The sequence below is a fragment of the Bos taurus genome, chromosome 22 (assembly GCF_002263795.3).
Source record: "Bos taurus isolate L1 Dominette 01449 registration number 42190680 breed Hereford chromosome 22, ARS-UCD2.0, whole genome shotgun sequence".
NCBI classification, from domain to species: Eukaryota; Metazoa; Chordata; class Mammalia; order Artiodactyla; family Bovidae; genus Bos; species Bos taurus.
Genome location: NC_037349.1, coordinates 45270493 through 45290791, shown reverse-complemented (window position 1 = coordinate 45290791; position 20299 = coordinate 45270493). Strand labels below are relative to the sequence as shown.

Below are 20299 nucleotides of genomic sequence, written 5' to 3'. Positions count from 1 at the left end.
TCAATCCTTCCTGGAATCCAGGAGTGCATTTTCATGATGCTGAGAAAGAAAAAAAAAACAAAAAACAGCCTTAAAAAAATTCCTTACTGGGAAGAGTATAGAGAGATTTGGGGAGGAAAGTATCTAAGAGATAAAAAGTCAAATGTAATTCAAGAAGCCTGATAGTAAGCCCTCTGCCAATCTCATTTTTACAGCAGTGCAGCCTATTTCAGAAGAGGTGGATCTGTAAGATGACCATCAATACTAGAACCATTGGCAAATACATAATAAATGCAATTTTATTATAAATCAAGATATAGTGCTCTCATCAATGGTTCTAGACTCTATGGCCAATGAATACTGGAAATCATCAGAAGAGCTGAAGGTCAAGATATGATGTAGCTCTTATGCACCCCCAACCCCAATGGTGGGGGCGAGTGTCTCCTCAGCAGCTGACTGACCTGAGACCTTTGGATCATGTACGCATCATAGCTGGACCCATGGTACTTGGCCGTAATATCTGGGCTGTAGCTAGCATCACAACTGCATGGTATGTTCGAGGTCAGGGGCTGTTTCTTAGGTCTATAAGCCTGTGGGAGAAAGCTACAATGGTTACGTGAAGGAGGGGAGGAGGCAGGGTGCACAGGGAAGGAACTAGGAGAAAGCAAAGAAGGAGCCCCAATTTGACTTTCCATGGCCAAGTGGGTGGAAAAACAAGTATAGAAGGTGCACAGACCCAAGCGAAGTGGTCAGATGTAAGTGGCGCCTAACTTCTGGATCAGCGCTAGCAAGGCATGCTGCTCTGTGGAATGACCCCAACACCCACCAGTGACGGGCACCCTCCCTCTGCAGGAGAGGGCACCCAGGCGTGGCAGTGCTTGTTTACTCGCTCTCTTAGTAAGGCAGTCCCATGAAAATCAGACTCTGGTGCAGGGCCAAAGGATGCCTTTTCCTTCCTGGGGAGGGAAAGGGTTGGCCCAATTGTGACAGGAGGGAGCTTATCTTTTCAGGCATTCAGAGAACTTCAGAGCCACGGGTGGCCCCAGCTAAGCTATGATAGCCACATCGTGAGACCACAGATCACTGAACCATTCTCTGTTGAGTGGGTTTCATAATGAAGCTGCAATCTAACTGACTATTTGTAACCACTGATTCCAAAAGCGCTCAGGTTATATATATATGGAGGAGAAACCGTGTCTGAAGATTTCAGAGATGATTTTGCAATATACTTTAGGTATAAATATTTCCATTTAAGCCACTTCCAGGAAGCCACACAAAAGACACACAGTGGCCTAGATGAGGGAAAAATAGGATAATGTGGCAAATGAATGTTTAAAAATGTATTTGACTAAATAATGGCTACAGGGGTCTCCACGCATAGCCTGGCTATCTCCAAGCCTAGGGGCTGGGAGATGGTTCTTGGCCAGAAAGTTTGGGTAGAAATCATTGAAGAATCAAAGTTGGAAGTAAGGAGAAAAAGAAATCGAAAGAACTAGATAATGGGAGTCATTATTGGGCCCAGAAAGTGAGCAAGACAGAAGGTAACAAGTTCTATGGGAAAGAAAGTGCCCAGAATTTAATTAGTACTTTCTAGGATTTAGTCAGAAGTCATACAAAGTCCACCGGAAGGAAGAGAGCTGAGAGGTATTTCTGGGGAGATGTGAATACAAAAGAAAGCAAAACAGCGCTGGCTGAGAACCACACAAGCCCAGGCACATGCACAAAAACAGGAAAGCAATAAAATGTTCCAGCGACAACTTGGACTATTTTTCTCCTACCTGGTTTCACCTGCTTGAGCATGCAGGATGGACACGGCAAAACGAAGAGTAACTAAACCCAGAGAAAGCACTCCAAACCCACAACCCAGCAAAACACACCAGTCATGCAAAAGGCCCCACCTGCTGCTTTAACTGATGCACTAGTCGATCTTTTTCCCGCTTGAGGGCCATGACTTCTTCTTGTGTCTTTTTCTTTTTGGAGGCAGACAATTCCAGCAAGGCAATGTTCGCATCTTTTTCACTGATTGCCGCAAGAAGTGCTTCCTGTCTGATAAAATAAAGATATTGTGATGATTTTTATAAAGTGAAAAAAATCAGCATTTATAGTTGAAGTGAGCCATAACATGGTGTCTCAAGTGGAGGAATTATGGATAGTGATTAAAAACAACTGCTTCCTTGATTCTCAGAAGAATGGACAAAGTAGTTTGTATCAGAATCCCTGAGACCCACACAGTGTCCTCTGAGACACACCTTTTGATGGCTTCATAGACACAGCTGTATACAAGAAATGGAGGGAGTCAGTCTGCACATTCCTAAGACATCTACCCATTTATCCATCCAGTAATTCAACTGTTGAATCCTATCCGTTGAATCCTTCCATCTATCTATCCATTCGTTTGCCAGGTAAAGTTCTAGATATCCCAAGACAAGTCAATAGAGTTGGGCAGCAAATTCAATATCAAGTATTATTTTTATCATGCAAGAATTTCTTTTGAAAAAGGCATGCAGAGATATTTACTAGGGTCTCCTTTCAATTTTCAATGAAATTAGTTACACTCCCCCACCATTCTACCAAGAACCACTCATTTCTCAGTCTTTCTTACCTCAGTAATTTTAACACCAATCACTAAGTAGCCCAGGTTTCTCAATTAGAAGTTATCCTTGACTCCCTTTCTTCCTGTTCACTCAGAGCCAATCCATCAATAATTTCATTAGGTTTTACACCAAAACACATCCCCTATCTCAATTAACTTACTGTTACAAACTTATCCCACCCATCAGCAACTACTTGTGTAGCTTAACCACTTGCCACCCTGGTACAGAGACCAAAGTAATCTTTAAAACAATATAAATCCAGATTCCACCATTCTGTTGAATGAAAAGTCCATCCTATCACCCACTAAACTTTAAATTCAGACCCTTTACTGATGCCTGCAACTCGTTACACCAACTGGCCCTGAGCATCTCTCTGAGGTCATCTTGTTCTTTCTTTCCCTCCTCAGTCACATTTTGTTCCTGATCTCTTTTCCAGTCCCTGAAAATGTTACACTTGTTCTCACCTCTTAAGCTTTGCCTCTGCCATTCCCTCTGCCTGGAATACCTTTGCCACAAACAGCACCTTTCATGTTTCAGCTCGAAAAAGCCCTCTCCAGCCACTCTCCCTAGAGGCGACTTCTCAGCTTCCACCTTGTACCCAAGCCACTGGTCTGTCATGTTACACTGTTTTTTGTTTTCATAGAACTGTTCACTGCTTGAAAAAATCTTAAGATATTTACTATTTGTTTGTTTTCCAGACTTGACACTCCATGAATTCGAACCCCATTACCTTGTGCACCACAAATTCTCCAGCTTCTAGAAGAGCATAAAGCAGGTGTCAAAAATGTTTGTTCGATAAATAAATAAGTTCAGTTTACACTTCCTAAAAACTTTTAAGACACCACTGGAAAACTCTCTTATTTAAAAAAATTACAGTGCTTTGACTGCTGATTAATTGCTGATCACTGCTCACTTAGAAAAGTATTACAGTTGCTTCCTCCCATTTTATAGTCCAATTTTCTGTCAACATCTGTCACAAATTTTAACCTAGAATTTTCTGAGACTATTACTGACTCAGAAATGGCCCTCTTGGTATGTTTCATTTAGTCCTCCTTTCCTCTGAGGAGGCCTCGTCTCAACCATTTGTGTCACTTCAGCAATGGTCTAGATAATTTAGAAGACCCTATAGCCCTAGGAAAGCCTCCATATTGAGTACTTTTTTCCTCACAAGCCCCAGGACTGAAACCTGGTCATGGTCCTGTTTTGCCTTTCTTTAATTCCCAAAACAAGACCAGGCCCTCTCCAGATGTTTGGACAAGATGGTCATTATTTGGATCTCCGATTTCTTTTCCTTTTCACTACAGGGATTTGAATGGACTTTTCTGGGCCCTGCTCATGCCAGGCAGTAGGAGCTTCTGTCTGAGGCCCAATCAGACTTGTGAGCAGCAGAAATGTTGGGAAATATCTCCACTTTCCAGAAGAAAACCAGTGTAGGCTAGACTACAAGTAACAGCTTTAATACTCAACTTCACAGAGCCTGTCTCTTTCTGGATAATATCTTGAGACAATAGACATGTCGGCCATTCACAGCCACTGCATATTTATATATAAGGCCAAGGTGAAGAGGCTGCATAGACTTCAAATCAGGGAGAGCTCAACGGCTATCTACTCCAATTTAGCTACAACACACCTAAGGTGAGTGCAATAGTTTTTGCCACTCTGCTCCAAGTAGAAATTTCCAAGTGAAACTTTTTAAGTGGAAACAACTGAAAAGATCATTTTTTGGAAAATTGGGAGTTGACAGTACATTATGCTATATCCCAAAGATTCATCTTTTATAGCTATATGCAGCCATTTAAAATGCTGATTTAAAAAATGTAATGATACATGAGAACATGTATGTTTGTTGAGAGACTCCATGAGCCTCATATTTCTGCATACTTTATGAGCAAAGGTGCTACCTTCTGTTCTCACAGGTTTCCAAGGATTGTTTAGAGTGAATAGCCTTGAGACATACACACAGTGTTCCTGTTACAATCAAAGGCTAAATATACTACTGCCTTGTATAACAGTGTTTCCTTGCAGAGCAAAGGACAGACATCTTACTGCCCTGTCTTATAAAAGATTCAAGTTCTCTGAACTCAGGGTTGCTATCCTTCAATGCAACCCATTACATATACAGCTATTCATCTGGCCCTCTTGTCTTGCCTCCAAAGAACTTGGGGAATGGAATGGGGTCTTGACATAAATATACTGATGCTTGAGCAATAAAGCCAACACCTCTAACCCAAAAGTCTCTGGTTCTCTGCCTGCATCCCTGAAACAGAGGCAGGCAAACCTGTTAGCATGTCAATAAGAAAAATTTCAGACCCTTCACAGCTCTTGATATGCAAATGTATACACAATATCCCCCAAATAAAAACCATATTCATAGAAAGAAATGAGAGGGAAAACATTAAAATGCTAACAGGCATTATCTAATGCTGGTGAAATAGATAGGCTGGTTTTTACTTTTTCTTATGCTTATATCTTTCTATGTTATACTTCCCTCCCACAAAATATCGTAAGAATAAACACTTAAAAATTGTAAATGAAGTGCTTCAGTCACAAAATAAACTGCAGGTACATGCTTCAAATATTTGGCATACCTAAAATTTGCTCATTTTTCCCATCAAGCTACATATGTTCTTTCTGTCCTTCTCATTCTTTATGTACAGGTAGGTGTACACACACATTTTCATACACATACCCATCTGGTACAATCTCATCATCTCCCACTTGAACAATTACAACAATCTCCGAACTAGTCTCCTGATGTTCACTTTCATTCCTGTGTTCCATGACCCTTTTAAATTCATTTTCCTCTTCTAGGTCAAAATTTAGAATGACATAACTTTAGTAATTGTATAGAAAAAGCAAGAGAGTTCCAGAAAAACATCTACTTCTGCTTTATTGACTATATCAAACCTTTGACTATGTCGATCACAACAAACTAGAAAATTTTTCAAGAGTTGGGAATACCAGACCACCTGACCTGCCTCCTTAAAATCTGTATGCAGGTCAAGAATCAACAGTTAGAACTAGACATAGAACAATGGACTGGTTCTAAATTGGGAAAGGAGTACATCAAGGCTGTATATTGTCAACCTGCTCATTTAACTTATATGCAGAGTACATCATACGAAATGCTGGGCTGGATGAAACACAAGCTGGAATCAAGATTGCCAGGAGAAATATCAATAACTTCAGATATGCAGATGACACCACCCTTATGACAGAAAGCAGAGGAATTAAAAAGCCTCTTGATGAAAGTGAAAGAGGAGAGTGAAAAAGCTGGCTTAAAACTCAGCATTCAAAGAACTAAGATCATGGCATCTGGTCCCATCACTTCATGGCAAACAGATGGGGAAACAATGGGAACAGTGACAGACTTTATTTTCTTGGGCTCCAAAATTACTGCAGATGGTGACTGCAGCCATGAAATTAAAAGATGTTTGCTCCTTGGAAGAAAAGCTATGACCAACCTAGACAGCATATTAAAAAGCTGACATGTTAGTTTGCTGACAAATGCATGTCTAGTCAAAGTTATGGTTTTTTCAGTAGTCATGTATGGATGTGAGAGCTGGACCATAAAGAAAGCTGAGTGCTGAAGAATTGATGCTTTTGAACTATGGTGTTAGAGAAGACTCTTGAGAGTCCTTTGGACTGCAAGGAGATCCAACCAGTCCATCCTAAAGGAAATCAGTCCTGAATATTTATTGGAAGGACTCATGTTGAAGCTGAAGTTCCAATACTTTGGCCACCTGATGCAAAGAACTGACTTATTGGAAAAGACCCTGATGCTGGGAAAGATTGAAGGCAGGAAGAGAAGGGGATGACAGAGGATGAGATGGTTGGATGGCATCACCGACTCGATGGACATGAGTTTGAGCAAGCTCTGGAGTTGGTGATAGACAGGGAAGCCTGGGATGCTGCAGTCCATGGGACTGCAAAGAGTCAGACACGACTGAGTGACTAAACTGACTGAAAAGTTATCATCAACCTAAAGAATGACTCCTCTAAACTCCTTTTCTCCTACAGTTTTATAACTTGGGCTTTTCATGTATTTAACATATATTGCTCTTCTTATAATACATCAAAAGTCCCAGTAAATTAATTTCTAATTCCCAGTTTTCTCTCAGTAAGAAACATATTAGTCCCCAAATCTCTACAGATGTTGTCACTAAATAGAGCCTCAAATCTAATAATTCTTAATTAGTAAACCTCAAAATAAATTTAAAATCATTTTTATAAAAGTGTATTTAAAACTACTCATCAATACTAATATCCATACAAAATAACAATTTTGTTCTTCATAAACTTGTCCTTATTGTATTGTTTGTTTTGTTTGCTCTTGGCTAAGAAATCTTTTTATAAGTACTAGTATTATGCAATGATAGAACTCTGAATAAAATTAATGTAGCAATGATTATACATATTCAGAAACCCTCATTTAAAGACCGGCCTTAAACTAATGATATTTTTTCCTAAAATATCTTGATTGATATCTATATTCAGTAATTCCTGTCTACTTAAATCAAAGAGTAATTGGCAAAAGGTTTTTTAAATTACACAAAACTAGAAAAACATGAACATTACATACTTAGGATATTTGGAGAGATGTTCTGAATATGTTAAGGTTATATCTAGCCATTTCCTAGATATACCCTTACAGGGATGTCAGGCAAAGCAAATTCTTAATTCTAGGCTGACAGAGCCATTATATTTGTTTTTTAAAAGCAAAAATCTTCATGAGTTTAAAATAACTTTTTATAACTCTGATACATCTTAACTAATGGATTATTCCATTATGAGTTAACTCTGCATGGTTATGGATTTTCATTAACCATAGTTTCAAAGTCAGGGTTTTTTGCTTTTTTTGTTTTTTTGAGGGTAAGGGATACTAAGTTCCAGAAAAGCATCTATTTCTGCTTTATTGACTATGCCAAAGCCTTTGAGTGAGTGGATCACAATAAACTGTGGAAAATTCTTCAAGAGATGGGAATACCAGACCACCTGATCTGCCTCTTAAGAAATTTGTATGCAGGTCAGGAAGCAACAGTTAGAACTGGACATGGAACAACAGACTGGTTCCAAATAGGAAAAGGAATTCGTCAAGGCTATATATTGTCACCCTGTTTATTTAACTTCTATGCAGAGTACATCATGAGAAACGCTGGACTGGAAGAAACACGAGCTGCAATCAAGATTGCCGGGAGAAATATCAATAACCTCAGATATGCAGATGACACCACCCTTATGGCAGAAAGTGAAGAGGAACTAAAAAGCCTCTTGATGAAAGTGAAAGTGAAGAGTGAAAAAGTTGGCTTAAAGCTCAACAGTCAGAAAACGAAGATCATGGCATCCAGTCCTACTACTTCATGGGAAATAGATGGGGAAACAGTGGAAACAGTGTCAGACTTTATTTTTCTGGGCTCCAAAATCATTGCAGATGGTGACTGCAGCCATGAAATTAAAAGACGCTTTCTCCTTGGAAGGAAAGTTATGACCAACCTAGATAGCATATTGAAAAGCATAGATATTACTTTGCTAACAAAGGTTCATCTAGTCAAGGCTATGGTTTTTCCTGTGGTCATGTATGGATGTGAGAGTTGGACTCTGAAGAAGGCTGAGCGCTGAAGAATGGATGCTTTTGAACTGTGGTGTTGGAGAAGACTCTTGAGAGTCCCTTGGACTGCAAGGAGATCCAACCAGTCCATTCTGAAGGAGATCAGGCCTGGGATTTCTTTGGAAGGAATGATGCTAAAGCTGAAACTCCAGTACTTTGGCCACCTCATGCGAAGAGTTGACTCACTAGAAAAGACTCTGATGCTGGGAGGGATTGGGAGCAAGAGGAGAAGGGGACGACGGAGGATGAGATGGCTGGATGGCATCACTGACTCGATGGACGTGAGTCTCAGTGAACTCCGGGAGTTGGTGTTGGACAGGGAGGCCTGGTGTGCTGCGATTCATGGGGTCCCAAAGAGTCGGACACGACTGAGCGACTGATCTGATCTGATCTGAAGGGATACTAAATATAAGTTTTTTCAAAGAATAACTTCATCTGTTAGCCCTATATTGGATTCTAAGTTTTGATAATTCTCATAGGCCAGTGTGCTGATATATCTAACTTAAAGCACTCAATAATAAATACTTCACTGATTTTAGAAAATACAAGATGCTGACATAAACTAGGAAGCTTAAATGTCCCCCTTTTGGGGGGCTCAACCTTTTAAAAGCTGAGAAAATTGAAGTATTTGCAGTTTTGATATATCCTTTACATCTATGTCTTTTTTTTTTTTAAGGCTCAAGTATAAAGAGTATATATGTGGCTATAAATCAGAAATATAAAGAAAAACCCTCATTCATTTCCTCATCAAGTGAGCCACCTTCTAAATTCAAAGCCAGATTTACAGTGCTTCAGGAAACTTCACTGTCCCATCAACAAGAAGAAGGTTTCTCTGAGCCTGAAGTCACTTTCAGCACTCAGTCCCTCCTTTTTGCTTATTCACCGACAGCATGAAAAGGAACATATATACTCGTCTTTAGACAGTTAGTGGGGTTAAGTATATGCCAAAGGCTTGCAAAATTATCTTTAGAACACTGCAATGCTTCGGTATACAATTACTAAGGTGATCTGTCTATGCCCCAAAATGTAACTTAAAATATGAAAAGGAAGCCCAAATATGCTAGAAAGGAAGATAAGATAATGCAAAGAGAAATAAATCTATAAGAGTCTGCTGAATGCCAAGCTAAGAAAGTGGACCATAGACGGCATTTTATCAAAGTGCAGCCTAAACAAACGTCAAGGGGAATAATTTCTTTAACAAATATGGGCAACAATGAAGGAAAAGAGAGGGGAATTCTGTGCCCCTGCATGCATTTAGTCAGGGTTAACAATGGATAAAATTATGTGCAAGAACACATTTAATAACCCTAAGCTGTCATTCAGTTTGTAGGAGGTAGTCAAGATACAGCTAATAAAACACCAAAAAAATGGTTTTAGCCACCCTGAAAAAAATCCTCAACGGAATAAAACAAAAGAGGACTGAAGGGCATCTCCTGCCAAGATAAATGCCTTCTTTCCAGAGTTGCCTATGGCTAGCCTTCACAAAGAGAGTTCTACAATCCTCAGATGGTAATACATTCCTACGTCACTTATCACAGTCAATTTAAAAGGGAGCTTTATAAACATTTCTATTTCACTCCCTGTTGCTGTCGTTCTTTTAATGATGACTTGAGCTCTGAAAGAGGATTGAAAATTAATTTTAGGAGTTGTAAATGAGGCAGGCCAATTAGGAACTGTTATAAATTAGATTGTGGGGAGAAGCATTAACACAGTTTTTCCTGTGGGCTCTTGTTTTAGTTAGCTGGCCCATCTTTAGGAACACATTCAATTACAAAAGCAGATGCTTAAAAAATGCATTCCATTAAGAAATGTTTGGATAATTTCAAGGGAAAACCTATATTATGTATGCTGCTTAGCCCACAGTCATGTTCTAATCATACTGTGGGGAAAAATTCCGCTCAATCAACTTTTCCCAGTTAATTACTGTTTTCTTTCCCTTATGACCCTGAATCTTCAACCATAAGTTCAGTAGGAGGTGACTTAAGACAGACGGTGACGAAAGATCCTGTTCAAAACAGCCTCTCTCTTACCTCTGGTGTGAGAGTAAGGTTTGCCACAATCAACCCTGCAGATAGATGATCATTTGCCTAAATTTTAAAAGCTGTATTTTCAAACAGCACAGTGAGAAAGAAAAGGCTTTTGGTAACAATTAATATCAACACTACCCACCAGTAGAATGATGTATTGTGTATACAGAAGGCCCACGCAGAAAATGAAGCAGCTTGCATGAGGTGGGCCCACAGGGTGAGATATATTTGAACAATGTGAGTTTCACCAAGGACAAAGAACAGACCAGATTTGTAAAGGCGAAGCTTTGGCAGCCCAGACTCCTTAATGTGGTTTGCTCTCCGTCGCCCACCTAAAACTGACCTCAAGAAATCGTTTACTCCAATTACAGAGAATTCTGTCTTTGAAATCTAATAGCACATGACTGGAATTTCCTAACACAGGGGCTATGAGTCTTGTGGAAGTTCTTTGCTCCACTTTGTGCACTGGTTTCTACCCCACTACTCTCTCAGGGCACAACCCAGGGAGGCAGTCAGCTCATCCTTGAGCTCCTCCTAGTGCAACCAGTCCAGCATCCCGTGCTTCAGGATACAAAGATGCCTGTACCTCTCGGCATCCTTCTGCAAAGGGATACAGGTGAGTCTGAGTCCAGCTGATTTTCCCATCTGGAAAAGGCCTGAGGCCAGACAACGATCAGTGCCAGAAGAGGTATTGCCTCCATCCTAAATCAGTTTCTCCATCCCCAGACCTTTGGAGATTGATAAAAAGACAATAAGGAATGGGAAGGACCACTGTCCAGGTTCTGGCAAAGGACATGTGTGAAGCATTATTGACTATTGTGTGCCTGATCCAGAGAGAGAGACAGAGAGAGGGAGAGAGGAAAAAGAAAAAATAGAAAAAAAGTAAATACTTCTTTTGTTTGTTGTGATTTTTGAAAACTCACCAATACAAATATAGTATTACTCAAATTCTTTAGAAGAGAAGACACTTAGTGCCTACGTTTTGGAACTGAATATACCTGGGTTTGAATCTCAGCAATATCTTTGTTTTTATGCCCATGGGCAAGTTACTTTATGACTCTGAAACTTCTATTTCCTCATTATGAACTAAGGAAAGATAACAGTAACTCTCTCAGATTGTTGTAAGAGCTAAACATGATAATGCAAGTAGAGATTCTGTCCAATGTCTGACAGGACCACACAAATGTTAGCAATCATTTATTATTACATAAGATGGACACCACAAAATGTAATGACTCAAGAGTTTTACATTAATTTTTACCAGATCCTCTTCAATATCTAAATATGCCAGTGGGTCTCTTATTTTCAAGACAGACTCTCAGAGAAGCCTCTGAAATTGGTTTTGTTAAGCTGCCCATTTGACTTTCATGAGCTGATAACTGTTTTGCAAACAAACTTAAAGGAGAAAATAGAGCTTAACTGTGGAGAAGAATATTCCCATCATAGAAGAGTTGCATCCCAGACCAGCCTGGTCTGACTGTGCAGTATCATCCTGTCCGAACTGATAGGAAAGGCCACATGAAGGTGGGCAAGGCGTGATTCCTGCAGTGTGAAAAATGGAAATGTTGTTCTGAAAAGTGACCTTTTAAAAGGCAAGGTCAGGAACAAAATCTAACCAAAGTCAAACAACTTCAAAGCAAAACAAAAAATCTTCCATTAAAAAAAAAGAAAGAAAGAAACAAACAAAAAATTGGTAAATTTGGAAGACAATGAAGGCCAGTGAAATGAAAGGACTCTGACCCACCAGACTACCCTGTGTCAGTGTAATGTTCTATGATACTCATTCATTCATGTTATTTGCATTCAGTGATGAGAAGGCTCCTCTGGAGAGCATTTAACTCCGCCAAAGTGGTTCTCTATATAAAATACACCCAACCAGACTCCCTGGGTTATTGATGATTGATAATAAGAAAACTAAATACATCTGGACTTCACTGTGAGCCAATGCTTTGCCAGCATCTACCTAAACTAAAAGTATTGTCCATGGATGATCAGTTACTGTCAAGAGACTTGACTCATCACATTAACTTTTTGGTTGACTTCAAGGCTTGGCCCCTAGGGTATCCAACCATTTTTTTTTTCTTATTGGTAAGACGTATATATGCATGTGTATATTATGTAAGTATATTTTAATTTTCCCTTTATATTTAAGGTTACTAAGATTTGTTAGTAAGCCCTGCACAGAACAGCAAACTGCACTCCTGTATCTTGAAATAAATATTTCCCTTCTTAATTTGAAATTTTTGTGTTAAATCAAACCTCATTTTGTTTATGTTTACACGGAATAGAATATCCCCAGAGGCTATATTATAATGAAAAACAAAGCAGATTTTCATGTCATTGCTCTAAGAGGGATATGAGCAGAAGGGGGCACATTCCAGAATTTCGTTAATGCAACATTTGAAGAAAATTGAATTAAGGCTTTGTGTGGCAGATCTTAGTAGAGAGAAATACAAACTAAGTTTGTTGGAAGCAGCTTCTTTGAGAGGCTTCCCATTCATGGGAAGGAAAAAGGCAGTTGTGCTCCTGCGTTGGAGGAGGAAACACAGAGTGGTGTGGATGACGGTACTGACCAGGCAAAAAGCAGGTTTCTAGGAGGGCAGGAAGATGATATATGACAAAGAGGGGGTGCTAAACAGATTCCCATCAACTTGAACCTGTTCTGCCTTGCTGTGCCTGCCACAGAACTGAGCAAAGATTTAGGATAATCAATAGGAGTCTTCCTGGAAAGCTGATGATTTTTAAAGCACACTCAAGGATGAGATTGGGCACGTAAATCTCTTTGAGAAGTCTGGGTTTAAGGTCTGCCATCTCGTGGCCATTGCAATAAATTCTGCCCTTTTCCACTCCCCCACCCCTCCCGCCCCCAAGGTAGTTGTACCTTTGTAATCTATATTCTAAAGAGGTATCACAAGGGGTGCTTATTTAAAAAAAAAAAAAGAACTTTAGCCACAGGAGATCTCCACAATGCAGAGGGAGTTAAGGCATTTCACATTCTAATCCCCCTTCTGCTTACATTTTTCATTCCTTGATGAAAGCTTACAATCAAATTATCACTTATCAAATTATCAAATAATCATTCCATATGGGATTAAACCTGCCGAGAAGTCAATTAAGAGGTGATAGGAATGTTTTAGATGCCTGTTTCAAGATGTAACTTAATTGACACATAGTTACCTACAAAGGAATGAAAGAAAGTCCCAGTTCTGTTCTTGTCATAGATTTGCTAAGAGATTATATAGAATAAAAAAGATTGTAAATCCAATGTGGCTTTGTACCTAAAAACTAAGAGGATATGTTTTTCTGGAAATAACTTAAAATTCCAAATGACAGAAATTAAAAATACACAGTTCGACATTGTGAGGGAACCAAATTGATCACAGTTCTACTTTGGAAAGAAACTGCTAAAATGCCACCATGAAAACACACAACATTTCAAAAGGACACTCACTAACCACTTGTTGACTATGTCAATGGGAGAGAAAGCAAATGCACGGGGCCAATTTCTTGACAAGGCTTCACCCATGTACCATAACCTATAGATGAAAAAGAGATGCAGATGAAAGAGCAGATTCAAAGACCATAAATTGATCTCAGAGCCCAAATTAAAGACCAAAGTTTGTGTGTGTATGTGTACAAATACATACACACACACGCACACACACCTAAAATGTAACATTACTAAGCAACTGATTTAAAAGACATGCAGAATAAAGCGCTGCAAAAATAAGCCAGTGAGTACAAAAAATAATGAGAAGCCGTGTGTTAGTTTCCTAAAATTTCTGGATTCATGAATACAATATGCGGGACACTACTGGAGGGCTCCTTCTCAGAGGGTGAAGGAACATGAAACCAGATAGCGGATGCAGAATGAGAGAGTCTGGTAAACTACCTGAAAGCACTCCACATCTGGAAAGAATCGCGGGGGAACCAGCCCAAGACACCATGGTATAGAAAGCAGTCTCAGATTTACAGTATGGGTGGCCCTGTGGCTCATGGAGGTGAAATTTCTACTCTGGGAGGAGCGATCACTAGAGGCAAGAACATTCTGACGTGAAATTACAAAGTTCAACCAGAAGCAACTGAGATGAACGTGTTCTTCTGGGGTGGCTGTTTATTGGCCACACTAGGAAAACTAAACCAAACAGATGATCAGAGCTCAGTTCTTCAATCCCTTCAACACAGTGCCCATTGCATACCAGGTATAAGAGATGGAAGAACAAACAAACCCACGTATTTACAGTGTAAATACAGACACAACTCCTGCTTCCTTGGAGCTAACCAAATAGCAGACCCCGGAGACTCTCCATACACAGTCATGAGATGAGTTGACCCTGCAATGATGTCACAAAACATAAGGAAATACCCTTCTATTTCCATTGGGAACAAATACCAGGCCATCAGCAATACCATGCAGAGAAGATATCCATGAATCCAGGCATGAGAATCCACAAGGCATCTCCACCCATGTATACCAGATACTGGATAACTGATTCAAGAGCTGTCTCCCATCCTGTCCTCTTCATTCTCAGAGTCCAATGCAATCCAGCTATGATCCAGAAGTTCAAAAACAAATGAATAAATAGAAACACAAAACCTTATGTTTATAGCTATTAGGCTGAATGATATGAAGGGCTTTTTGTAGATCAGAAACAGTCAAGTATTAGCAATTCTATGTAATTCAACCTAACAGTTTTCTTTCATAATGAAAGCAGCTTTACTGGTTTCTTTTTCACTTGTTTATAATAGGTACCCATTCTCATTCTTTATCACTTTCTACTCTCAAAGATTTAAAAGCTTGAGGCATTTCCCTCTCCACAATACCCAATTCTTAATGCCACATGGACCTAAGACTAACCACCAGAGGCAATTAATCCAGTCCACAGGAGAGAGATTGCTACACAAATCAGAGGAGGAGGGGAGATTAGAAGCCCAGAAAGGTGACAGAGCTCAGTTCCTTTCAGACCTGGAAAACCACTTAGTGAGAAACATCCCGGTGACCAGACCCCAACCTGACACTGATTACCACTCCCAGAGGTTCTGACCTGTTGACCGACTGCTTTGAGATCAGATCATCTATCTCCCAGGACAGCCTTGAGGCTGCCCAGCCCCGCTGAACAGCAACAGAGCGCCTTCTTTTAGATTTGAACTTCAAGGCACAGGACGTAAGGCTTAAGTTCAAAGAAGAATGGGGCTGCAGAACTCTTAATGGGGTTTCCAAAGTCTCATTGATGACAGCATTGATAAAAAGAGCACCTCTGAGGATGGCAACACACTCATGGGTAGTGGCATAAGAGAGCATCTGATGCTGTCAACCAGTGTCTTAATCCCCATCTGTATCTGAAAAGAACTCACCATAGACAAAAAAAAAAAAAAACAAAAAAAAAAACCTATGCTAAGTGCTTGGCAAGAGATAAGGCTTGCAAACTCCTCTGGTGAAGAAAGCATATGAAACTTAAGTCACAAAAGATAAATAATTGTTGATTAGTGAATGACTCCATTGTTAGGATAAAAGATCATTAATAGACAAATAAATCATTAATAAATCACTGTGTTTGCTGTATGATATACAAGGCATAAGTGAAGCACATTATTTCATTTTGTCCTCTCAAATTATCCTCCAAGGAGAACGTTATTAATCATCACTCTTATTTTAAAGTTAAGTAAACTGAGTCTGTATGATTTAAGTAGATTGCCCAAAGTTGTCTGGGTGACTTGGTCATTTTGCTAAAATGCTTGTTAGTAGGAAGGAAGGAACATCCCTTTGGTCTGGGATGATGGAGGTAAACTCACAGAGAGGGCAGGGGTGACAGCTGGGTGTGAAGACGAGCTCCACTGGAAAGGCTCTGGAGGGAAAGAGAGACTTCCAGATGGTGATCAGCCTTTGCAGAAATGTTAAGAGAACTTGTGTGCTACATGCTAAGTCACTTCAGTCGTGTCTGACTCTTTGTGATCCCATGGATCGTAGCCCTCCAGGCTCCTCTGTCCATGGTATTCTCCAGGCAAGAATACTGGAGTGGGTTGCCATTCCCTTCTCCAGGGGATCTTTCCAACCCAGGGATTGAACCCATGTCTCTTACATCTCCTGCACTGGCAGGTGGGTTCTTTACCACTAGTGCCACCTGAGAAGCCATTTAAAACTATTTCTCTCTTGCTTATTTATGCTTATTTCCAGCTGTACAACTTCCAGGAATGTTAGGGTACCATCAAGGAAAAGTGTGGCCAAACTAAATAATTCCTAAGTGCCAACCCAAAGACTGGAACTGGCTCATGCTGAAGTTTTCATACACATATGGTTGCAAGCACATACTCACGCATGTACATACAAGTCCCTGCACACTCATTCACATACACGCATGATGATATAAACCAATATTGTGGCAGTAATATTGCCAATGCTTTGTAAGTAATGGCAACCTTGTATTCTAAAATTAGGTAATGCCCTTCCTACTTTCTGATGTAAAAATGCCCTTTTATCCAATGATGATGACTGTAGTTAACATGTGAAGAGTCTCATTTAATAGTTTAATTAGGTTATCAAGCTTTATATTGTTTTCAAAAATATTTTTTTTATATTATTGGTTCATAACATCCAAAGTCTAGAGAGCATTCATTTGATTGCTAAATATTATTATAATGAGGGTGTGTATGAAGAATATCTGGGGCATTACTTTGCCCCCTCCACTGTTCTACATAGATGGGGGCTTGTCTTTCTTTTTAAAAAATTCTTGACATTTCCCTAAATATTGCTGAGGTTTCCAAGCAGCCCACCTTATAAACTAATAAATGTCATGTTAAACTTAAATTGTTCTTACTAAGTGACCAACCCTTTGAAAAGAAGGAAGTCCGTTTCAGATATGGTATCCATAGGATATGTGGATATTAATTTTTATTTCACAAATACGCCTTGTCAGACATAAAGTCCATGTTTTTCTGGAGGCCCTCAATTATCATAGAAGGAAAGAGAAATTGAGTTGGTTAACATTAGTCTTTAAGAAACCCACATCCACAAGTGGCCAGAGGATCCAGTGCAAACCTGCTTCTCCTCCCATTGTTCATTTTGTTGGGTTTCTAATGCAATATGTATCTGTATCGAACCAATGAATGTAGGAATAATCAATGTCTCAGAAGACTTAGGAACATGGTAGTATTCCTTCAACTATCTCCTAAAGTGACTACAGATAAGGATTGTACCAGGGTGGTCCTAAGATATGAATCAGGACCTAAGGATTGAAGTCACAGGTAGGTGAGGCTGATGCCAATTCAATAACAGGAAAAGCTCTAGCTAAGTCACAGATGTCAAACAATAGCACAGGTTTCCTTGTTCTCATCTCTGAAGGTATTGGTACAGGTACCAGAGGACCATCTTGAGCAATTCCCAGAGAAAGAATTCTAACAAAGGATGAGTGATGTGACTAAACCTGTTTTAGTTGATTTCTTTGGACTATAAGCAGCAGAAACTGATTCTGGCTAACTTAGCAAAGAGAGGATGTATTAGAGGGATGCTTGGATGGAACAAAGAAAAAAAAAGAGAGTTTTAGGAAGGTCAATGAGAGAATCACTCCAGGACCCTCATAGCAAGAGTCTCCAAATCTTTCTTAGAATCCTTATATAATAACTATGCTACAATCTTTAAAGACAGTGAATTTTGACCTTCCCGGAAAGGAAATAGATGAGCCCAACTCAAATCAATAAGCTACAACCTGGGATCCCTAGCACTGGGAACTCACCCTAAATAACTGCTTCACATAAACAGGGATAGCTATGATTTGGGAGCAATTGCTAATTGGCAATCAGTCTACTGATCTTGGGAGAAGGCAATGGCACCCCACTCCAGTACTGTTGCCCGGAAAATCCCATGGATGGAGGAGCCTGGTTGGCTGCAGTCCATGGGGTCGCTAAGAGTCAGACACGACTGAGTGACTTCTTTCACTTTCCACTTTCATGCATTGGAGAAGGAAATGGCAACCCACTCCAGTGTTCTTGCCTGGAGAATCCCATGGACGGAGAAGCCTGGTAGGCTGCAGTCCATGGGGTCGCAAAGAGTCGGACATGACTGAAGCGACTTAGCAGCTACTGATCTTACAGCCTGAAGGTTCTATTTCAGTGGTGTGGCTGGAACTGGCTGTTACTGGCTAGCAGGAGTCAATTATGTGCATCTCTTTCCAGCTCCATGGTCAGTCTCTACCTTGGCCATGGCAGGAGTATTTATACCATGGAAATTGGCAAGTATTACCAATCAGGGTATTTTCCCCACTGACATGGCTTAGCAGCACACCACTGTCCTATTTCAAGATTACAGAACCACCTTGCCAAGCTGCTAGACACACAAAAGGACATGCCATAGATTCCACAACTGGGTATGTTTTCTAATATGTGCTGATGCTCATCAGCACTTTGTGTGTGTGCTGAACACTACACTATTCTAAAGCACTATACTACTATGACACTACACACTATACTATTCTAACTCCTTTATGTATATTAACTCATTCAATCTGCATAGTAATTTCAAGAGGTAGGTGTTATCTTTTCCCCATGTGACAGACAAGGAAATAGACACAGATTGGGATGAATTAGTTTGCCTGAGTTCACATGGCTAATAAATGGCGAAGTGCGGATTTGAACCTGGGCAGTCTATAATTTGATAAGTCCTCAAAGTTAAACAGACAATCTGTCACTACCGTTAAAGGTTGTGATACCCTTGCCACAGAGAAATGAGACAATGCAATTGCTCTGAATCTTGTGAGGACTTGGCTGAATCTCAGTAAGGATCTTCCATCAGTCACAGTGCTGCTATCAGCAAGAACAGCCCAGGACAGCTCCCAATGAGTGCTTGGCAGTTCATTCTTTTCATTATCCAGTGTGCCCAAGGGATCAAGGCCAAAGTCAAAAAGCTGCTGCTGCTGCTACTGCTAAGTCACTTCAGTCGTGTCCGACTCTGTGCAACCCCATAGATGGCAGCCCACCAGGCTCCCCCACCCCTGGGATTCTCCAGGCAAGAACATTGGAGTGGGTTGCCATTTCCTTCTCCAATGCATGAAAGTGAAAAGTGAAAGTGAAGTCGCTTAGTCGTGTCCAACTCTTCTCGACCCCATGGACAGCAGCCCACCAGGCTCCTCCTCATGGACTGCAGCCTACCAGGCTCCTCCGTCCATGGGATTTTCCAGGCAAGAGTACTGGAGTGGGTTGCCATTGCCTTCTCTATCAAAAGCCGCTACAAATTCACAAAGAGATTCAAAGTGTACAGTGCTAGAACTCCCCAAGGGAGTGAAAACGGTACTTTACGACTCAGCAGTCAGTGCATATAATGTGGATGTTACTGAATGGGCCCTGATGCCACAACCCCAGTAAGAAAGGGAGAGAAGTCTGGACCTTCAACCAACCTCCACCACTAGTGCAACTGGGAGGCAGGCACTGAAAACAGAAAGCACTTATCGGAAAATTACAATAGTAATTACAATTAGTAATTACTAATGGAAACAGTCACATGATTTCAGATGTGTGTCTTGGACAGGTCACTTACCATTATGCATCTTAGCTGTGGGGCCTGTAAAATGAAAATGCTGTTACCTACTCCCAAGGTCACTGAGGTTCAAATGAGATAACCAACAGGAAAACATCTGATAGACTGCAAAATCTCACAAAACTGTGAGCAATATCCCTACTCACATAGCTGTGTTCCCTAAAGCCTAAACAGCAATGATGTAGATCAATTCACTTCAAGCAATATTTGTCATGGACTCACTGTGAGTCAGGCATTGCTTCTATCAATTAAGCCAAACCCGTCAAGCTGGTGTAAAGTCATCAGTCCAAATGGCTGATGGGAATTTCAACTGGGATAAACCTAAGTCCATGAAGGGAAAATGAATATCTGAAGGAAACAAGACCTCTTTCTTTCTCTAATGATTTATTTAGAGAAGTACCATAACCCACTGACAGGAAAGAAAATGCTGTTTCTAAAGAGTCTTTAAAAATGATCAATTATTTAGATCTACAGAAGAGTCAATGAATATTTGAGTGAATGAATGCAATTCCATAGATCTGGATTCAAATCCAAGTTCTGCACCATTATCATCTGTGGGAATTTG

The 20299-nt window shown here is 40.2% G+C and overlaps 1 protein-coding gene across 7 annotated transcripts in view; it reads right to left on the bottom strand.

Annotated features, from left to right (window-relative positions):
* ERC2 (ELKS/RAB6-interacting/CAST family member 2) overlaps positions 1 to 20299 on the bottom strand; it is a 980761-nt gene that overhangs the window by 229345 nt on the left and 731117 nt on the right. For all 7 annotated transcript variants that reach the window (XM_024982903.2, XM_024982905.2, XM_059879783.1 and 4 more), the window contains one exon: positions 1878 to 2025. In XM_024982903.2, coding sequence (XP_024838671.1) covers positions 1878 to 2025 — 148 coding nt within the window. The remainder of the gene's footprint in view (positions 1 to 1877; positions 2026 to 20299) is intronic.